The 22,582-nt window shown below is 37.1% G+C and overlaps 1 protein-coding gene across 5 annotated transcripts in view; it reads right to left on the reverse strand.

Moving 5' to 3' along the window:
* Positions 1-22,582, reverse strand: part of LOC110211803 (uncharacterized) — a 56,411-nt gene that overhangs the window by 32,335 nt on the left and 1,494 nt on the right. For all 5 annotated transcript variants that reach the window (XR_002325500.2, XR_002325499.2, XM_020991394.2 and 2 more), the window contains 2 exons: positions 15,679-15,800; positions 12,566-12,704 (listed from right to left, as the gene is read on the reverse strand). Coding sequence is in view for 3 of the 5 variants with exons in the window: in XM_020991394.2 (XP_020847053.1) it covers positions 12,566-12,704; positions 15,679-15,800 (261 nt within the window). In the remaining 2 variants the exon portion in view is untranslated. The remainder of the gene's footprint in view (positions 1-12,565; positions 12,705-15,678; positions 15,801-22,582) is intronic.

Below are 22,582 nucleotides of genomic sequence, written 5' to 3' on the forward strand. Positions count from 1 at the left end.
GAAGTACTCTAATTCCTAATCAAATCTTGGGAGCAGAAAGTATTTTGGGATTTTTCAAAACAGTTCAATGGAAAGACAGAGACTTGATGATGAATTAGAATTCAGGAAGTAGAAGTAAACTGGGTTCAAAATTCTTGTCCCCTCCCCCTCTCACCCTTAAATTCTCTTGGCCTCAGCTTCCCTTCCTGTAAAATAAGGGGACTGAATGGGATGACTTCTCAGTTTTCTTCCAGTTCTAAATCTATGGTTCCATGATCTTTTCATCTAAGAGGGTACTAAGAATATTCAAATTAGTAAAAATCAATGGCATTTTGGAAACAACAGAGGGAAATATCAATTCATTTTCTGATTCTAGTTCCAAAAATTTTAATAATCCTGTTCCCATTTAGCACTTCAAAGTAATGAACAGCATAACAGAACAAATTTAACATCACTTCCCATCACATAATAAATATGTGACACTAAAAAAAGTAATCAAAGGTTTGCCCTTCTTTAAGAAAACTCAATATAAAAATATGAACTTATAAAACAGAGAAATTAAGGTGGTGGTAATGATATACATTACAAAAAGATTATTAGACATATAAAAAAATTTATAAAGTAGCAGTTACCTACCATATTCTTGTTTACAGATAATTAATTTGACAGAAAAGAATAATAGCTAAAAGAACTAACAGCTAATCTTAGGAACTACCAATCAATCATTCAACAAGAATTTATTAAGCTTCAATATATACCTGGCACTGAGCAACAATTCCTGGTCAAAATAAGGGGGCCAGTAGGTGGTACAGTGGATAGAGCATTGGGCTTGGAATCAAGAAGACTTATCTTCCTGAATTCAAATCCAGCCTCAGATACTTACTGCTGTGTGACCCTGGGCAAATCACTTAACCCTGTTTGCTTTAATTCCCTCATCCCTAAAATGAGCTGCAGAAGGAAATGGCAAACCACTCCAGCATCTTTGTTAAGAAAACCCCAAATTTACTCATGGAAAGTTAAACAAGACTAAAAAATGACTGAACAACAACTGTTCAAAATGAGCTTACATTTGAATAGGAGAGACACCACATGAAGCTTAATCAAATTAGACAATAATGTTTTCTCTAAAATTCTAATATTTCAATTTAAATTTAATTTCTAAGAATAAGAGCCAAAACAATTTAAACAGAATTTTTCAGGGATAACTCTACTATGAAAAAATGGAAGAAATCTATTATCTATTAATATATATATATATCAATGACTCAAGTGCTATCAGTGAGCTGAACAAAGCTGGAGCCCTAAGTACTTCTCCTTATTATGCAAGATAGCTTTACCATAACAGTTCTTAATATATATCAACTCTATGCATTTAATTATACTGCAATAAGAAGTTTCATTTTAAAAACAATTTCCCTGTTTCTTTTCTTTTAAAAAAATCTTTTTATTTTTCATACCTAATTCTCTTCCTTCCTATTCCCTCATCCTCTTCTCTGCCCTACTGAGGAGTTAAGAAAAACAAACAAAATCTGTTTATATACAGAGTCATGCAAAACAAATGGTTTTATTAGCTAAGTCCAAAAAAAAAAAAAGAGAAAATATGTTTCCATTTACAGTCTACATTCTAAGTCCATCAGCTTTCTATCTGGAAATAAATAGCATGTTTCATTATGAGTCCTTTAGAATTCTGGTGGATTATTGTATTGCTCAAAGTTTAAGTCAGAGTACATAATCCTTATAATTTTTTCACTGTTTCCAAATTGATGAGAACTCCCTCAGTTTCCATTTTCTTTTCCACTACAAAAAGAACCTGTATCTTCGTTGTCCATATGGGTACATTTTTCTCATACTTTGATCTCTTTGAGGTACAGACCAAACAGTACTATTATTAGGTAAAAGGGTATGAACAGTTTAATAGCTTTTTTGGACATAGTTCCGAATTGGTTTTCTGAATGGTTACGGCAGTTTACAATTCCAGCAACAGTGCTTTAATGTCCCCCTTTTCCCACTGCCCCTGTAACATTTGTCCTTTTTCTTTTCTGGTCAACTTCACCAGTTGGATGGGTGTGAGGTGGTACTTCGGCTACTTTATTTTATATTTCTCTAATCATTAATGAGTTTGCACATTTTTCCATATGGCTATGGACAGCTTAGATCTCTTCCCCTGAAAACCTACCTAAAACTTTGATCCATTTATCAGATGGGGGTTTTTTCTTGCTTCTCTTCTAATTTTTAGTTGCAATTGCTTTTGTGTAAAACCCTTTTAATCTAATGTAAACAAAACTGTCCATTTTACCTTTTAACTCTTCCCTTATCCCTAGACCTTACTGGTAATTTCTTCCATGCTCCTCTCCTCTCCTTTTTCCTCTCTCCCTCCTCCTCCACATGAGGTAATACGCGCTGAGGGTGTTCTGTCTAAAGGAAAGTAAATTTTGAGGGCTGAAACCTACCTAGTTATCTTGGGTTTTACTGGCTAGATTTCTTCCTTACTGGCTAGATTTTTTCCTTAAAGTCCATGCCTTAAACTCAGTTCACTGTGGCTCTCACCGATTAGCCATCAATAGTATTTTTTAGGCCCAGATGGCTCAAAGCGAATACGAATAGTACTTGCCAGCAACCCTGAAAGTCCTCCTCCACCAATTTGATTTTTTTTTTCATTAAAGGGGCCATCCCAAGACTCACTTCTTAAACAGGCCTAATCACTGAATGGGCATCACTGCAAAGTGAAAACTCGAGAACACTTAGCTTAAAAAGGCCAAGGTCTCCCACTGCATCCTGGGCCATCTGCAGTTGTCCTGATCTATATCTAGCCACTGGACCCAGATGGCTCCTGAGAAAGAGGCTGGTGACTCTGCATAGCCCTCCCTTACTCAAATCCAACTCTACTGCAAATCATGGCATCATCTTCCTGATGTCACGGTCTTCTTCAAGAATGAAGGACAAACCACAATCACACACAATCTCTAATTCACATGTCATTTTTTATTTTTATTGGAGTTTATCCTGGTATGAGATGTTAGTCCACATCTAGTATCTGTCAAACTGCTTCTCAGTTTTCCAACAGCTTTTACTGAACAGTGAGTTTTTCCCCAATAGCTTAGATTTTTGTAGGCTACTATGGTGGTTGCTTCAGGATATTGTGTATCTTATCTGTTCCACTGGTTATCAACCTACTTCTTACCCAGTACCAAACTGTTTTGACACTTGGGGCTGTAGTTTGAGGTCTGCTATTGCTAGGCCCCAATCATTCTCAATTTTTGTTTCACTGTTTTCCTTGATATTCTTGGTATTTTGTTTTCTACCTCTCAGTAATTCTTTGATATCTGATTGATATGGCATTAAATATGCAATTTAGGTAGTACTTTCATTTTTATTCAATTGGCTTGCCCTGCTCATAAGTAATATTTTTTCAATTATTAAAATGTCTTTATTCACATAAAGTGTGTTTGGTAATTGTTTTCATATAGTTTCTGTGTGGGTTTGGCAAGATACTCAAGCATTTTACATTATGCACAGTTAATTTAAATAAAAATTTTTTTGGCACTTCCACTTGCTGGATTTTGCTGGTATTAGAAAGAAATGTGGATGATTTATGTGGGTTTATTTTACATCCTGCAATTTTGCTCAAGTTGCTGTTTCAATTAAGTTTTTAGCTGACTTTCTAGTGTTGTCAAAATAAACCACCATATCATCAACAAAATGTGAGTTTTATTTTTGCCTGTTTATTCAATTTATTTTTGTCTTATTGCTAAAGTTTGCATTTGTAGTACAATATTGAATACTAATGATGATCCTTATTTTATCCCTGATCTTATGGAATAGTTTCTAGCTTATCCCCATGACAGATACTTGCTCTTGGCTTTACATAGATACTACTTATCATTTAACTGAATCTACATTTCTTCTCATGCTTTCTAGAGTTTTCAACAGGGATAAGTGTTGTATTTTGTTAAAATTCTTTTTTTTAATCTACTGATATAACCACATGACTTTTGTTGTTTCTGTTACTGATACAGTCAACTATGCTTATAAACATAGTTCACATAATATCGAACCAACTCTGCATTCTTGGTATAAATTCAGCCTGGTTATAGTGTATGATCTTTGTGGTGTGCTGCTGTAGTTTCCTTGCTAATATCTTATTCGAATTTTTTGCATCAATATGTATTAGGGATATTGGTCTACAGTTTTCTGTTTTAACTCTCCTTGGTTAAGGAATCAAAATCGTATTTGTGTCATTAAAAGAATCTGACAGGAACTTTTCACATATTTTTTCAAAATCTGATAAAATTTGTAAATCCATCTTGTTCTGAGATTTTTCAATTTGGGAGTTCATTTATAGCATTTCTTTTTCTAAGATAGAGTTATTCAACTTTTCCTGTTTTGTTAATCTGGGCTACTTATATTTTTACATATGTGGATACATTTAATTTAGATTGTCAAATTTACTGGCATATAGTAAGGTGAAATAGCTCCTAGTAATTGCTTTTATTTCTCCTTCATTGGATGTGAATTAACCTTTTTCATTTCTGATATAATTAATTTGGTTTTTCTTTTGCTGACCCAATTACCCAATGGCTTTTCTACTTTATTACTTAAAAAAAAAAGAGAAAAATAGCTTCGTTTTATTTATAAGCATATGATTTTTAACTTTCAATTCTCTTATTTTGTTACTCTCTCCTTTGATTTTCAGGACTTCTATTTTCGTATTTAATTGGGGATTTTTGATTTGTTGGCTTTCTAGTTTTTTTAACTGTATGTACAATTTGTTGGTCTGCTTTTTCTTTTATTGATGAAAATATTTATAGATACAAATATTTCCCTAAGTACTACTTTCATCACATCCCACAAATTTTGGCATGTTGTCTCAGTGTTGTTGTTACCTTTAATAAAATTAAATGTTGCTATGATTTGTTCTTGCATCCATCCGTTCTTTAGGATTAAGCTACTTAGTTTCCAATTAATTTTTAATCTTTGCTTCAAAGGCCTTTTATCAAAAATAATTTTTATTGCATTAAGGATCAAGAAAGATGCATTTATTATTTCTGCATTTTGTGAGGTTTTTACATCTTAATCCAGTGCATTTTTGTGAACATGATTTGCACAGATGAGAAACAGGTATACTCCTTTTTATTCCTATTCAGAATCCACAGAGCTATCTTTAACTTTTCTAAAATTCTATTCAGGTCCATAACTTCTTTCCCATTTATTTTTTGGGTGAGATTTATCTAGGTCTGTGAGGGGTAAAATGAGGTTCCCCCACTCTTAGAATTTTATTTATTGTCCATTTCTCTCTGCAACTTATTTACATTTTCTTTTAAAAATTAGGTGCTCTCTTTCTTGGCACATATATGTATATATTTTTAGTATTCATGACCATTATTTATAGTCATTTCAGCAAAACATAGCTTTCCTATTTCTTTTAGAGTTATTTTTACTTTTGCTTTATCTAAGATCATAACTGCTACCTCTGCCTTTTTTTAAATTTAGCATAAAGCACAAGAGATTCTGCTTCCCCTCTCCTTTCTTTTAAATTGTATGTATATTTCTGTTTCAAGTATGTTTCTTATAACAATTGCTGGATTCTGGTTTCTAATCCATTCTGCTAACCTCTTCTATTTTATGGGTGAGTCTATCCCATTCACATTCACACTTGTGATTGTGTACTTTCCTTCATCCTATTCTTATTTTTCCCTGCCCCCTCTTTAAGAGTTCATTTTGTTTCTTACTAATGCCTTCCTTAATCTAACCTCTTACTTTCTTCCTTTCCCTTAACTACTCTGTCATATTTTCCTATTCATGTTTTCCTTTATCTTAGTGTATATGTATATGTATTCTTCCCTCTTTTCACTACTTCACAGGAGAGTGAGGTTCCACTACCTCTTCCTTGACGTATAAAATTCCTATGCAACACATTTACTTGAGAATTTTTGGCATTCTTCCTCTTCTTTTCCCCCTCTGCAAGGGTGTTCCTCTTATCAAAATATTAGAAGATACCCTGTTTTCCAGAGTTAAGGGCCGGCAAGTAGGCTGTGCTATGAGCTTGGCATAACAATCCTTTGTGCTCACCCTCCGGATGATTTTACCCTCTGGCAAAACGTATTGCTTTGACCAGCACCAGGTGTTCTCTGAGATTTATGACTTTCATATTAACTGATAACTATTTATATTTGTTGGAGCTTCCCTATTTCCCAGGGACCTGAGAGCCAGAAGCAGCCAACATGCTGCAGCAGAAAAGGAACAATCAAAATCTCCTGACATATTAACAATTCCTGAATTCCCATGCTAGTAACTGCTAAGTGAACAGAACCAGGTACTTTATTCCAGTTTCCACCATGCTAACTCTCGCTTTGTACCCTGTTCAATGATCACAAGGCTCAGTGATTCTAATAACTTGGAGACTATTCCCATAGGACCCAAGAACTATCCCAAGAAATGCCAACCATGGGAACTGTTTACTCAAGACTGTGTTGGGTCCTGCCTTCTCGTGGTTTTCATGTATAAAAGCCATGTCTTTCCATAAGCCATAATACCTTATTCTCAGGAAGGTGGAGTTTACCTTGAAAGTATTTTGTTTAATTCCTGACTCTCCTGCCTCTAACCTTCTTTGTTCAGTTCTGGTCACCCACAGGTTAGAATGGTTCTGGGCCAGCTGACACTCTTTTCCTTCCTTTTCATTTTTCTTTTGAGATCATTAGAATCACTCTCAGGCCCCCTGTTCCTCTATGACCAATAGAGATGACAGAGTTCTGAGCAAATATATAAAAGGTATAAGAACAGCTAACACACATAGAGCCTGGCACTACACTAAGCACTTAACAATTATTACCTCATTCGATCCTCACAACAATCTTAGGAGGTGGATGTTATTATCATCCCCATTTAACAGAGAAGGATGAGGCAAACGGGGGTTAAGTAACTTGCCAAGGATCACATATATAATAAGTATCTGAGGCTAGATTAGAATTCACGTTTTTTTAACTTCCTGTCTGGATTTGAATTCAAGTCCTCTTATCTTTGGGCCTGGTATCTTATCTACTGTGCCCTCTAGCTATGTCATCATCTCCATAATAATATAAAGTTTAATCTTGTTTAGTCCCTTACAATTAATTCCTTGCTCATGTTTACTCTTTTATGCTTCTTTTGACTCCTGTGTTTGCCAAAGTTTCTACTCAGTTCTAGTATTTTCATGAGGAATGCTTAGAAGTCCTCTATTTTGTTAATGGCCCATTTCCTGCTCTGCAGAATTTTACAACTGCACTCATTTCATACTTCAGCAAGATTATGCTTAAGATTTTGCAAGCTAGGCTTCAGCAATACATCAATCAAGAACTACCAGACAAGCAAGAGAGGAACTAAAGCACAAATTGCCAAGATTTGTTGGATTATGGAGAAAGCAGGGGAGTTCCAGAAAAAAAACTTCTACTTCACTGACTACACATATATACAATGTGTATAAACAACTACAGGGGGCAGAGCCAAGATGGCAGAGTGAAAGCAGTGACTTCCTTAAACTCTCCCCCAAACCCCTCCAAATACTCACAAAAAATGGCTCTAAATAAATTCTGAAGCAGCAGAACCCATAAAAAGACACAGTGAAACAAATGTCAAGCCCAAGACAACCTGGATGATTGATCAGAAAGGTGTATCACGCTGGGCTAGGAGCGCAGCTCAGAGCGGCGCGGGCGCACAGGCTGCACTAAACCTGGAGCAGGCTTCAGAGGACTGAATCTCTGTCAGCTGTAGAGGTTTCCAGACTCCTCAACCCACTAATGCCAAAGACAACTTAAAAGGTCAGTGGGAAAAGTCTGTTTTTCTGTCGGTGCTGAGAAAGGAAGGTGAGGTTTCAGCTTCATTCCCCAACAGCGTGGTCCGGGGTGGGGTGGGGGGGGTCAGCTGCTTCCCGAGCTTCCGGCCCACAGACTGAGGGGGAATCCAGTGGCTGATCAGAGAGGGATCACAGGGAGCTCTTTGCCAGTGCTGAGGCAGGAATCTCTTGCTTTGCCCGTCTTTGGATCTGGGTCACAGTTCTGGGTGGCAGTGCTGGGATGAGGAGGAACGCTGGCGTGGTGGAGCTTGTAGTGGCTATGGAGGAGACCCTCCTCACAATTACAGGACAGAAAGGAGTACTTGTGGTCACAGGCCAGGAAAGGAGTAAACACCTCACCCCTTATCATACCACCTTGGAAGAACTGAAAATGTACAGGTCCCTACAAGTATCTCTGAAAACAGCTGTACACACCCCTGAAGCTTGGGACAGTACATTCTCCACATTGGAAGCAGACTCTTACCTTAACAAAGAGTTTGAAACTCAACAAAGACTTTAAAACTCAAGTAATTGGCCGGGATCATGAGCAAGCAGTACAAAAAGAATCAGACTATATTATCTTACTTTGGTGAAAAAGAAGATCAAAATATACAACCAGGAGAAGACAACAAAGTCAAAGCTCCTACATCCAAAGCCTCCAAGGAAAATATGTATCAGTCCCAGGCCTTGGAAGAGCTCAAAAGGGATTTTGAGAAGCAAGTAAGGTAAGCAGAGGAAAAACTGGAAAGAGAAATGAGAGTGATGCAAGAAAATCATGAAAAACAAGTCAACAGCTTGCTAAAGGACACCCAAAAAAATACTGAAGAAATTAACACCTTAAAAAATACCCTAATCCAAACGGCAAAAGAGGTCCAAAAAGCCAATGAGGAAAAAAATGCCCTAAAAAGAAAAATTGGCCAAATGGAAAAGGAAGTCCAAAAGACTACTGAAGAAAATACTTCCTTAAAAATTAGAACACAGGGGCAGCTAGGTGGTGCAGTGGATAGAGCACTGGTCCTGAAGTCAGGAGGACCTGAGTTCAAATCCAGCCTCAGATCAAACACTTGACACTTACTAGCTGTGTGGCCTTGGGCAAGTCACTTAACTCCAATTGCAAAAAAAAAAAATTAGAATAGAGCAATTAGAAGCTAGTGACTTTATGAGAAATCAAGACACTGTAAAACAAACCCAAAAGAATGAAAAATTAGGGAACAATGTGAAATATCTCATTGGAAAAACAACTGACCTGGAAAATAGATCCAGGAGAGACAATTTTAAAATTATTGGACTATCTGAAAGCCATGTTCAAAAAAACAGCCTAGACATCATCTTTCAAGAAATTATCAAGGAAAACTGCCCTGATATATTAGAACCAGATGGCAAAACAGAAATTGAACGAATCCACAGATCTCCTCCTGAAAGAGATCCCCAAAGGAAAACTCCTAGGAATATAACAGCCAAATTCCAGAGTTTCCAGGTAAAGGAGAAAATATTACAAGCTGCCAGAAGGAAACAATTCAAGTACTGTGGAAACACAATCACCATAACACAAGATTTAGCAGCTTCTACATTAAAGGACCGCAGGGCATGGAATATCATATTCTGCAGGACAAAGGAGATAGGATTACAACCAAGAATCACCTACCCAGCAAAACTGAGTATAATCCTTCAGGGGAAAAAATGGTCCTTCAGTGAAATAGAGGACTTTCAAGCATTCCTGATGAAAAGACCAGAGCTGAATAGAAAATTTGGCTTTCAAATAGAGGACTCAAGTGGAACATGAAGAGGTAAACAGGAAAGAGAAATCATAAGAGACTTATTAAGATTGAACTGTTCACATTCCTGCATAGAAAGATGGTACTTATAACTCATGAGACCTTTGTCAGTATTAGGCTAGTTGGAAGAAAAAAATTATATGTATGTGGATAGATAGATAGATACATAGGTAGATAGATAGATAGATAGATAGATAGATAGATAGATAGATAGACGGCATTAAGGGGTCATATCTGGAGAATTAAGGGATGAGGGAGGATTATATTCGGAGAAGAAGAAACGGAGAGGTAGAATGGGGTAAATTATCTCACAAAGAAAAAACAGAAAAGAAAAGTCTCTTACAGGGGAAGGGAAGCAGGGGAAGGGAAGAGGGAATGAGTAAATCTTATTCTCATAGGATTTGGCTTACGGAGGGAATAACATACACATTCAATTGGGTATGGAAGTTTGTCTTACCGTATAAGAAAATAGGGGGAGAAGGGGAGAAGAGGGCAGGGGGATGATAGAGAGGAGGGCAGATTGGGAAAGGGGGTAATTAGAAGCAAAAGCTTTTGAGGAGGGACAAGATCAAAAGAAAGAATAGAATAAATGGGAGGGCAGGATAGGATTAAGGGAAATAGAGTTAGTTTTTCACAACGTGTGTGCTATGGCAGTGTTTTGCATAACTACACATGTACAACCTATATTGAGTTGCCTGCCTTTTCAATGAGGGTGGGTGGGGAGGGAGGAAGAGAGAAAATTTGAAACCTAAAGTTTTAAAAACATATGTTTAAAAAAATGTTTTCACATGCTATTGGGAAATAAGATATACAGGAAGAAAATACAGGAAATGGGGTACAGAAGTCTATCCTGCCCTACAGGAAAATAGAAGGGGAAGGGGAAAAGGGGGGAGAGAAAGAAAAGAGGACAGACTAAGGGAAGGGATATTCAGAATGCATGCCATCTTGGAGTGGGGGAATGGTGAGACGGGTTGAAAATTTGAAACTCAAAAACTTGTGGAAATTAATGTTGAAAACTACAAATAAATAAATTTATATAAAAAAAACAATTGTAAACATGTATAAATAATTGTAAACAATATACAGTCTTTGACTGTTGTGGATAACAACAAAATATGACAAGTCCTCAAAGAGATGGCAATACTAGATAATCTTACTTGTCTCCTGAGGAACTTATATGAGGACCAAGAAACAACAGAAGCAAACATGGAACAACTGATTGGTTTAAGATCGGAAAAGAGTAAAACAAGGCTGTATATTGTTACCTTATTTAACTTGTAGGCAGAGTACATCATGTGAAATGCTAGGCTGTATGAACAAAAGCTGGAATTAAGGCTGCCAGAAAAAAATATCAACAATCTCAGATGCGCAGATGATACTACTCTGGTGGCAAGAAAGTGAAGAGGAATTAAGAAGACTCTCAATAAGAGTGAAAGAGGACAGTGAAAAAGCTGACCTGAAGCTGAACATCAAAAATACTGCGATCATCACTTCCTAGCAAACAGAGGGAGAAGAAATGGGAGCAGTGTCAGATTTTATATTTTTGACTCAAAGATCACTGCAGACAGTGACTGCAGCCACGAAATTAAACAACACTTGCTCCTTGGAAGGAAAGCTATGGCAAATCTGGACAGCGTACTAAAAAGCAGATATCTTTCAACTTGCAGACAAAGGCTAACTCGCAGTTAAGGCTATGGTTTTTCCAGTAGCAATGTATGGCTGTAAAAGTTGGTATATAAAGAAAGCTGAGAGTCAAAGAATCAACACTTCTGAATGGTAATGCTGCAAAAGACTTTTGAGAGTTCCTTGGACAGCAAAAAGATCAAATTAATCAATACTTAAAGAAATTAATTCAGGCTATTCACTGGAAGGTCAAATACTGAAACTGAAATACCATGGCCACATAAAATGACAGGACTCATTGGAAAAGACCATGTTGAAAAAAGTGGAAGGCAAAAGGAGATGGAGAAGGCATAAGATGAGATGGATAGTGTCATGGAAACAACATACATGACTTGGACAGACTTCAAGAGACAGAAGAGAACAAGATGGCCTGGTGTGCTACAGCCCACAGGGTCATGAAGAGTTGGACATGACCTGAATGACTAAACAACAACAACAAAAAGAATCATACTCAGTTTTACCAGTTAACTTATTTTTGGTTGTAAGCCTAGGTGTTTTACTTCTGAAATATCATACTTCACAATTTTCACTTTCAGAGTAGTGAGGACTAAATTGTGTGTGATCTTGACTTTGGCTCCTTGGTACTCGAATTCTTTTTTTTCTGGATTCTTGCAGCATTTTCTCCTTGACCTGGGAGCTCTGGATTTTGTTCATAATATTCATGAAAGCTTTCCTTTTGTTTTTGTGTTTTGTTTTCTCAGGAGGTAGCGGATGGGTTATTTTAATTTCTAATTTGCTGTCTGGTTTTAAGTTACCTAAGCAGGCCTTTTTGTTCATGGCTTTCAGGTCCCTAAATGTTTCTTTAATTATTTCTCCTTGATCTATTTTCCAAGTCAATTGTGTCTACTATGTGGTATTTCACATTTTCTTCTAATTTTTCAATTTTTTCAATTTGTTTTGTTATCTCTTAATGTCTCATGGAGTCATTGCCTTGCACATGGACAATTCTAATTTTCAAAGAGCTTTTTTTTTCAATATGGTTTTGTACCTCTTCTTTTTCCAAGCTATTAATTCTCTTTTCATCTTTCTTCCTTAGGTCTTTCCCCTTTCCCCATTTTTTTCTTTTCCTGTTTATATATCAAGCAGATTGCTCTCATCCCTCCACACTCTCCTTGGTTTTAAATCCAATTTAGGCAATGCCTGAAAAAGAAGCCTTTATGTTGTGAAGCTCAATTATTTCTTTTTAAAAAAATAAACGTAAAATGGACCAGGTGTACGTACACACGTACACACACACACACACATACACACACACAGAGCATATAAGAAAAATGAATGTGCATTATAGCAACATAGTTTGTGTTCTTCAGTGTCTACTTACCTAAAGGTGCAGTCTGGTATGACCCACACACCATGCAGTAGTTTCTACTCATTTTTCCTTTCTCACACAAGGAATCAATAAAGTCATCATCATAAAGGAATGCATCAATGTGAATTATAGGCTGAGGTTGCTGTTTTATCTGAATAGTGGTTAGAAAAACAAAGAAATATATTTTAATTGCAAAATAAGGCAATCTGATTGTTGAAAGATAAGTTCCATTTATTCACGTTTCTAGCTATTTTCTTTGACCATTTTCTTTCCCAAAGAAAGCAAAAAAGGAAGCAGCTTTTTACTTTGATGTGCAACAAAAATTCAGCGAATTTTAATTTCTATATTAGTAATACTTAAAGGTATAGGGGCAGCTAGGTGGCATAGTGGATGAAAGTCCTGGACCTAGAGTCAGGAAGACCTAAGTTCAAATCCAACCTCATATACTTCCCAGCTGTGTTACCCTGGACAGGTCATTTAACTCTTATTTGCCTTAGTTTCTTCATCTGTAAAATGGAAATTATAGCACTTACCTCCCAGGATTGTTGCAAGCATTAAATGGGAGAACTGTAAAGTACTTAGTACGATGCCTGGCACATAGTGATTAATTAATAAATATTTGTTTCTTTATTTCCTTTCCTTAAAATTAAAATTCACCTATTATTAAAATAGTTTGTCTATAATCAGCTGTTCCTTATCAAGACTGGGTAACTGATACAGCATAAAAGGTACTTTCCTCATCTCATACAATATTATGATTAAAGCCTAGTAAAATTAATGATATAAATTTAGTGCCAAAATTAGTGCTATCAAATGCTTTCATTCATAAAAAGTTAACTACTAGTTTGACTCCTTCAAAGGCCGGATCTGAATGAATATATAGTAAGTATACAAAACATTACTGGTTACTGCATTCCCTCTCTTAACTGTTTCCTTGAGGAAAGGAGTTGCCTTTTGCCTCTTTTTGTATCTCCTAGCGCTTAGGACAGTGCTTGGCACATAGCAGGCACTTAATAAATGTTTAGTGACTGACTGCTAAGAGTTTTGTCCTTTAGCACTTGACATATTAAGAGATGGCAGAGAGCTAATAAAAAGTATCAAGCCACAGGTCTCACTGCTACTGTACCTTCAGATCTGACTCCTATTCCAGGTCCACAGCACCCAGTCTCTTTGAGGATAAGTTGCAATCTGGGACAAGAGACATTACCTCTCCCTAGTCCCTCCTTTCAATACAACTTCCTCATTTCCCTCTAGTTTTCCATATGTGACTCTTCCCTGCCAACTACCATGTAGTGTATATTAACGAAAATTTGAAGAGCCGTAACCCTGATTTCCAACTTGTGGTTTACTTTAATTCTCCTCCTATGTCAAAACTCTGGCAGTGACTAATTACCTGTCACTGTCCTTCATTCAAATTGCCTAGGATCTTGAGTATGGAAACCTGAATTCATGACTTCTATCAATGCATTTCAAGTCACAAAGTGATCCACGGTCTATTTAATTTGGTGTTGTACAAAAGGAAATGTGGCAAAATTTGTTAACCAACTTAAGACAGGGAAAGAATGTAAGGAATTCTAAGCCCAACTCTATCTCCCCTAACTAAAACAATACTGAAGGGCAAGGAATAAGAAATATGTTATTAATATTGAGTTTAAATCTTGGCTCTGACAGTTATTAGCTACATGGGCATAGGCAAGTCACTTGAACTCTCTAAGTCTCAGATTTTTTTTTTAAGGCAACTGGGGTTCAGTGTCTTGCCCAGGGTCACACAACTATTAAGAGTCAAGTGTTTGGTCTGAGGCCAGATTTGAACTCAGGTCCTCCTGACTTCGGGGCTGGTGCTCTATCCACTGCGCCACCTAGCCGCCCCCTCAGATTTTTATCATTGGTAAAAGTGGAATAATACTTGCACTATCTACTTCGTAGGGCTGCTATGAGGAAAATGCTTTGTAAACTATATACTCAAATAACTGAAAGATCTGTGATTTTATCATTTCTTGGGACTTAGTGATTAGTCCTAAGTTCTTAATATTTCAGAGAGGTCAAGTAGGATGAGGACTGAGAAAAAGTCATTAAAGCTGATAAAATTAAGAGAACACTGGTAACTTTGGTAACAGCAGTTTCAGTTGCATGATGAGGCTGGAAGCCAGACTGCAGTGGATTTAGTTGAGAGTGAGAGGACGGGAAGTGGTGGCATCAGGTGAGGAAGGCTTTCTCAAGAAGTTTGGCAGAGAAAGGAAAGAGAGAGATAGATGACAGTTGGCAAAGATGGTAGTAGCACCCAGTATGGATTTTCAAGTTGGAGGAGACTTGGATGAGTTTACATGCAGCAGTGAAGGAACCCAGAGAAAGGAAGAAAATGAAGGTTAAGTAGCCAAAGAGGTGACTTTAGAGACAATCTACTAAAGAAGACAGAAAAATATGGGATCATGGGTACCTGTTGAAGGGCTAGTCTTGGAAAGGAAAAAGGCTCTTCTTCAGCCTTCTTCTTCAGACTGGAGCAAAAGGAGAAACAGTAATGAATGATGTTAAGGAATTGTGAGAAAAATGAGGGAAAGTCAGAAGTTTACTGCAGACAACAAAATTTGCAATAAGAATGGGAGAAAAAGAGCAATGGATGTAGTCAGGAGAGTTCTAAGAGAATGTCACTGAAGTGATGAGATGAAGCAGCTTTAAAAGGCAGCAGAAGAGAAGGCTGAATGGGCAGAAACAGATCAAAGAAAGTGATCTCAGTGACTTATTTTAGACACACTGTGGATGAAAGATAAATTGTGTCAATAAAGACAACGCTCAATAAATTTATTATCTGTTGATACCAAAAAAATTTGAAGGAAGATGGTGCAGTAGAAAGATAACTAAATTTACAGCTAGAGGAAGCAGGCTTAAACACCAGGGCAAGTCACTTAAACTTTTTTGGGTCTTACCTTCCTATGCTGTAAAATGACGGGCTTAGGACCAGATAGATAATGTCCAAAGTCCCTTCCAGTTCTAAGTCTATGGTTCTATGCAATGAAAACAGGAACCACACATTTTGCTTTCAAGCATACAGCTACCATTTAACCAATCCCACTAGTTTAAATTTGGCTAGAATCCTTAAGTAGCAGTTGAAGTGAACAAAAATTTACTTTTTGAATGGCTACTTGCTCCGAGGAAAGCATGGTTTCTAGGGGTAAGCAATTCCGAAGATCTTCTGCAATGTTTCTCAATATAATGTCATTATTATCTTGAATAAACTCATCAAAATCTCCTAAAAAAGCAGAAATATCATTTTTTAATCTGTAGGCATAACTGGGTTAACAGTTATTGTACTTCATCTTTCATCTGAAAAAAATACCACTTACAGACTTTATTACTTCAGTGTTTCTGACTTGCAGTATTAAAAGGAAAGATTTACATCTAACACCATTTAAAGTCCTTTTACAAAATCCCAAATTACTTTAGTTCTTAAAAAAATATAAGACTTACACATAATTCTATTAACCCCCTCATACTTAAATTAATTCAGCCTATTAGATTAAAACATCAAAGTACCATAGGCATTTTAGCATTCTTGATGTGATATTTCTGATAGAGTGAGAATGAAACTCATGGACAAGTGACAAAATTCCTTTGATTTAGACATCAGAATTTAGAGTCTAGTCATAAGACAGAAGTGCCAAATGGTTGAGAACTCCCTATCAATCCAAATGACTGAATTCTTTCTGGGTCCAAAGGTAAGGAACTACTTGGAATATCCAAGTAAAAGCACTTCCAGCACTCCAAATATAGTGTACAGCAGGCTCATTCAAACAAAAGAACTCTGCACCATTCAGGATAACAGTGAGAGCTGAACAACTCAATTCCCTTTTATTGCCTAACTACCAGTTGCATAGAAAAGAAGTGTCTAAGAACATTTATTTCAGTGGTTACTGGTTAGTCTACATGGAGTTCATAGCTCAGTCTGCATACTTCCAGTGCCCACTTATATAAGTTAAATATTTGGCATAGCAAACATCTTTAGGCCAATGAGATGGACTGCTCCCCCTCTTTGTTTAGATAGCTGTATGTGGATAAATACATACATACCTATAGGCCAATGAGATGGACTGCTCCCCCTCTTTGTTTAGATAGCCGTATGTGGATAAATACATACACACCTATGTAAAAAGTTTTCCTACTGCCAATTGATAGAATCTAAGTTATAGCTAAGAGAAGCAAAATAACCCAAAGAGGAATGAGCATCAATAAATCTACTTCTAGACACAGAACATTATTTTTCTCTTCAATACAGCATTCAAGCTTTAAGGTAGGCTACAGATGCCATCAAATTATCTACTCTACGTCATTCTTAACTCAGTAAAGATTTTCAGACTAAATAATAAGGTAAATAGTTGGCACAAATTATGTAAGGAGGCCATCTTGAGTAGCAGACTCCTGAAGTTAGGAAGAGTTAAGTTCAAATCCCACTTAAGACATTTAGTAACTGGGATACTGGGCAGGACATTTAATTTCTCAGCCTGCTCATATGTAGTATAGGGGAAATAGTATCTATACCTCACAGGGTTGTTGTGAGGATCAAATGAGTTAATATATATAAGGTTTTGCAAACCTTAAGTTCTATATAAACGTTAATTCTTATTATTTGCCATAATAAGCTTTGTAACAATGTTACTACGCTGCATAATTCAACCAGGTGTTATATTTTTAAGTATTTCAAACTGGCATGAAATACAAAAATATTCTACTGTTTGGACAGCCAAATTTGGTCAGTAAAAATAATAGCTGGAGGGACAGCATAGAGATGAGGAAACTAAGGCTCAGATGTTAAGTGACACGCCCAAGGCAGGATTCAAACATAGGCTATCCTGACTCCTACCACTGCATTGCCAATAAACCATCACAATAGACCATTAAGAGCAATTTTACAATTTTTAAAGAAGTTGATTTAACATCTGCTTGGGATAAATGGAACCTGAGATAGTTGTATTGAGTTAGTTATTACTTATCTATGCTATCTACAGAAGGAAAACAAGGGGATTTTGAAAGATTTTTCATGAAGCCTGCTCCTATCCAGTCCTTATAATCATCACATTACTAATATATACTTCCTCTGGGTTTTTATTCTCCTCCAACCAGCCTGGATATTAATCTTCCCCAAGGTTCCATACTCCCTTTGAGATCACTCATTTAGAGTTCAAAGTGGGACCTTAAAGGCTACTGAGTCCAAGCCCTCATTTTACAGATAAAGAAACTGAGGCACAGAAAAGGCTAAATTAAGGATTTCCCTAGGATCATATAACTATTATACCATATAGGAATTACAATGTAATTCTGGAAAGCACAACCACTGATTACAGACGGCTGTCTTTAAGGCAGTCCCTCTTCACACTACCAAAGAAAGCCATTCTGGGTTTCTGTCCCCCCATCCTTTACTCTATCTCCCCATTTTCACCACAAGAACATATTTTAATGACATTTTATAATTTATTTTTGGGGGGTATGATTAGCTTTCCATTCCTCCCTAACCCAGTTTCTTTCCTTCGTTGCTCCTACTCTGCTTTGCCTTCTTCCACTCCAAGTTTGAGAGTCTGAGGACATAAAACTTCCTGTAGTAGGTAAAATTTAGCTGTGATATGAAGGAAGCCAAGAAGGCCAGGAAATGGAGATGAGGAGAAAGAATGTTCCAGGCTTACAATCACTGAAAATAGGAAGGACTGAAATCAGAGTATATGAGGGGAGTAGGGGGATAGAAGGTAGGGTATAAAGTATAAGACTGGAGAAGTGAGGGTGGCAGGTTATGAAGGGCTTTAAATGATAATCAGAGGATTTTATATTTGATCCTGGGGGGTGACAGGGAGGCACCGGAGTTTGAGTAGTAGGGTGACAGTCAGACCAATTTAGATCACTGGAGGATAGACTGGAATAGAGAGGGACTTGTGGCAGGCAGATAGACCAGCAGGCAATAATTGAGGCGTGACGTGATAAACTGTCTTCAGAAAGAAGGGGTGGTACATAAAAGATGTTACAAAAGTAGAGTGAGCAGCAGAATGAGGAGTTGAAGATAATGCCTAGCTTGTGAACCTTGGTGACTGGCAAGACAGTGGTGCATTCATGGGGCAGCTAGGTGACACAGTAGATAAGAGTTCTAGCCTTGTAGTCAAGTGGACCTGAGTTCAAATCTGGCCTCAGATACTTGAAACGTACTAGCTGTGTGACCCTGGGCAAGTCACTTAACTCTGATGCCTCACCAGAAAGCAAAAAAAAAAAAAAGACAGTGGTGCATTCAACAGTAATAGGGAAATTTGGAAGGGGGAATGGTTTGGGAGGAAAGATGATGAGTTCAGTTTTGGACATCATGAGTTCAAGGTACTGTGACAGGAATTATGATTTTTATATTAATCTATATGGTATGTGCAATGAATATACTAATGATTTAGAATTCTTAAGAATTGCCTTTTCCAGCTTGTGAGTCCGAGCTCACAATGCACCTTCAAATGATCAAACACTTCAGTATCCTTGTCAAGAAAATTCCAAATAGGGTCACAAAAAGTTGGACACAACTGAAATGACTGAACAATGGACAAGTTATATATACACTGTTGTTCATCTTATTTATTTCTGCTTTGAGAAGTCTGATTCCTGACCTAATTTCTATATTAAAATTTTTTTTCCCATTAAGTAAGAGGACTGAGGATATTGGATTTAGCTGTTAAGGGATTGCTAGTAACTTCTCAAAGAACTGTTTCAGTACAGCGATGGGATCAGACTGTACTATGAGAGAACAAGTACTATGAACTACCCAATTTGAAAAGGCAGGATTAGATAAACAACAGGTATATCATGTAACAAAATGGGGTTTGGCACCCCAATCCTTTATGGATCACAGTATGTTTCACCTTTCTTTCCACAAAGGAACAAAAATAAGTAGATTTCTTCCATCAAAAGATATGCTCCAGGGCTTTTTACCAACTTTCTTTGGTTTCTGCTGTCCTGCAAACTACATAAGAACATAAGATTATCTTACCTGAAATTTTATCTTCTCAGCTGTTGGTAAGTGATTTGCAGATTAGGCATTTAATAAATGAAGTCTATCTTTACATTTATAACTGTGAAATTTCATCTTATTAGAATCAGCTCAGTGCTCTTGACTGGAAAGATCTTTTTGGAATTTGACTTTGACCATCCAACATGTTAGTTAACCCACCCAGTTTGGTGTCCTGAGTATGCTATCTATGCTTTTACCGAGATCATTTATAAAAATGTTAAAACAGCATAAGGCCATGAATAGATCCATAGGGTACTCCCCTGGAAACCTCCTGCAATGTTAATATAGAAATACTAATAATAACAGCAGCTAATAAGAATACCTAGCATTTAAATAGTGTTTTAGGTTTATAATAATTATCTCATGATTTTCACCAGCACCCTGGGAGGCATATTTTATTATCTCTATTTTAGAGATAAGGAAACTGAGACTGAGAGAAGTGAAAGGACTTGTCCAGGGTTTCCCTGACTCTCCATCCATAACAGTCTACTGCCTCTGTTAACAACTTCACCCTTAAAGTCTGGCCAACACAAAACTGTCATCCTGCATACACTGCATCCATAAAACCAGGACAAGATACTTCTATCATTTATTTTGCTAAAATCTAAATAAATTCTATGTATTTCTATGGTCTACTAGTTTGGCAACCTTGTTCAAAAAGCAAACAAGGTTAATTTGGAATAACTTGATCATGACAAATCCATGGGACCTACGGACAGGCGTTCCATGTTACCCTGCCCCCACTCTCACCACCCCCCAACCTCTTCAGTCAGAGGGAAGCAGGGGGAAAGGGGCATTGGGACTAAGGAGGAGGGTGTTCCTTAGCTGATTTGAAATTGTAAGATGAATAGATTTTTGAGACTATGGAGAAGGATGGGTGGGAAGCCAGGTAGAAAATGATGGAACAACTGCTTCCCCTTCTTGACAATTTTCAACCATTGCTTTAATGATCTGTTCTAGAATTGGGAGACAGAACTTGATACGGAATGAAGTGAGCAAAATCAGGTGAATAATTTATATGTAAGGTGGGTATTGATTAAGTCAGTCACCATACTGCAATTTGTATAGTGGTAACAAATGTGGAGAGGGGGAAAACTATGGAAGCCTTTAGAAGTCTGGATCACACTAACAGTGTCACTTTGAGCAAATCATTTCATCTTTCTAGGCTCTAGTTTTTTCTCACTTGTAAAACTGGGATATTGCCATCTGCTCTCTCACTGGATTATAGTAAAACACCAGTGAAAAAGCACTTTGAAAACTATTAAACCTGTGCAAATGAAAAAAAAAAAGTCTGGATCAAAGTAGAACACCTCTCCACCAGAAGACCTATTTTGATGAAATATATTTTCACCTCTTGATTAAGAGGTGATAGACCTTTGGCTTTGGCACCAGTGTGTACGAGAGATACATTTTTGGTCATGATCAGTATATGGATTCATTTTGCTTGGCTGTCCTTCTTTCTTACAAAGGTATCTATCCCACCCTCCAGTTTTTAATTGGGGGAGGGAGAAGAGAGTTGGGGTAAGAAAGGCTAGGTAGGGGTGGTGATAACCAAAAAAAGGCACTGAAATATTTTTTCAAATGCACAAGGCAAAGTAGAGAGAGCTTCAAAAGAGGCATAAACAAGCAGGCCCAGTTTTTAAAGTAACCAGGTTCATTTACTACCTAATTTATTTTTTTAAAGGCAAGCAATAATGAATGGAGCTTTATGGCTTCAAAAAAAAGGTTTAAAAAGGAGATACATCTCTTTTGGCATTCTACTCTGAATGTGGAAAAATCCTCAATAGTTTTTTTTTTGCATTTAAGTTCAGAGTAAAAAAATAAATAAATAAAATGGCACAATAGAGTAAGTAAAGACTATTCTCAAGGTGGTAGATGCCAGGAGAGAAAAGGGGAATGAAGCACCAGTAACCCCCCCCCCCAACCTAACCATTGCCCAAGGGCATCTATTCATTAGGTCAACTGAAAACAGGGGCTAAGTTCCTTAAAAGACAGCTCTTCTGACTCTTTAAGTCACTCTTCAGAGCCTCTGGGTTTTTACTCTTTTCCTCCCATCTGTTATTGATATCTCTTCCAATTCTTAAAGACAGAGATTTTTTTTTAAAGCATATATTAAATCTAATCAGTAACAAAACTGCCTTGCTCTTGATGACTAATTTCTTGGTTAGCAATCTGTGGATTCTATCAACCATAACTTCCCTATTTTTTATAACTTCTGGGCAGTTTTCTGTTTCCCTCAGAATGTTGTTTGGACTTTTAAATTTATCATGTTCTTCTCAGAGAGCTACAATTCTCAAATACAAGAACCTTCCTAAGTGAACTGAGACCCAGGAAGATTAAGTGACTTGCCTAAGATCATACACCAGAGCTGGAATTTGAATCCAAGTACAATTTCTACATAGAGCCTTATATTCATTTTTCAGATAATAAAATGAGAGTCAGACAAGCACAGAGATGGAGCTGATGAGTTCAGCAAGTGAAGCAGTTTAGAGAGAGAACAGGGCCCAGGACAGAACTTCGAAGAACATCTATGGTTAGAGGGCTGGATCTAGAAGAGGATCTAACAAAGGAGACAGAGAAGGAGCAAAAGGAGAGAATGCTGTTCGAAAAAACCTAGGAGGAAAAAGTGATCAACAGTGTTAAAGGCTATGGAGAGGTCAAGGAGAAGGAAGATTGAGATTCTGCAACATCAGTAACTTTGTGGAAAGCATTTTTGGTGGCCTGACTGTAAAGGTAAGAAGAGTAAGAGAAGAGAAAGTGGAGATACCTATTCTGGAGAGCCTTTTCAAGAAGTTTAGCTACAAAGGGCAGAAAAGATATAGGACAAGAGTTAGGGACAGAATGATCAAATGAGGGTTTTTTGAAAAATGATGCTCATGGGCATGCTTGTAGGCAGTAACAAATGAGCCAGCAAATTGGGAGAGATTGAAAATAAGTTAAAGAGTGGGGATGACAGAAAGCGCAATTTGTTGGAGAAGATGGGAGGGAATGGGATTGTTTGAACA

The sequence above is a fragment of the Phascolarctos cinereus genome, unplaced genomic scaffold, assembly GCF_003287225.1.
Source record: "Phascolarctos cinereus isolate Bilbo 61053 unplaced genomic scaffold, phaCin_HiC Scaffold_2;HRSCAF=192, whole genome shotgun sequence".
NCBI classification, from domain to species: domain Eukaryota; kingdom Metazoa; phylum Chordata; class Mammalia; order Diprotodontia; family Phascolarctidae; genus Phascolarctos; species Phascolarctos cinereus.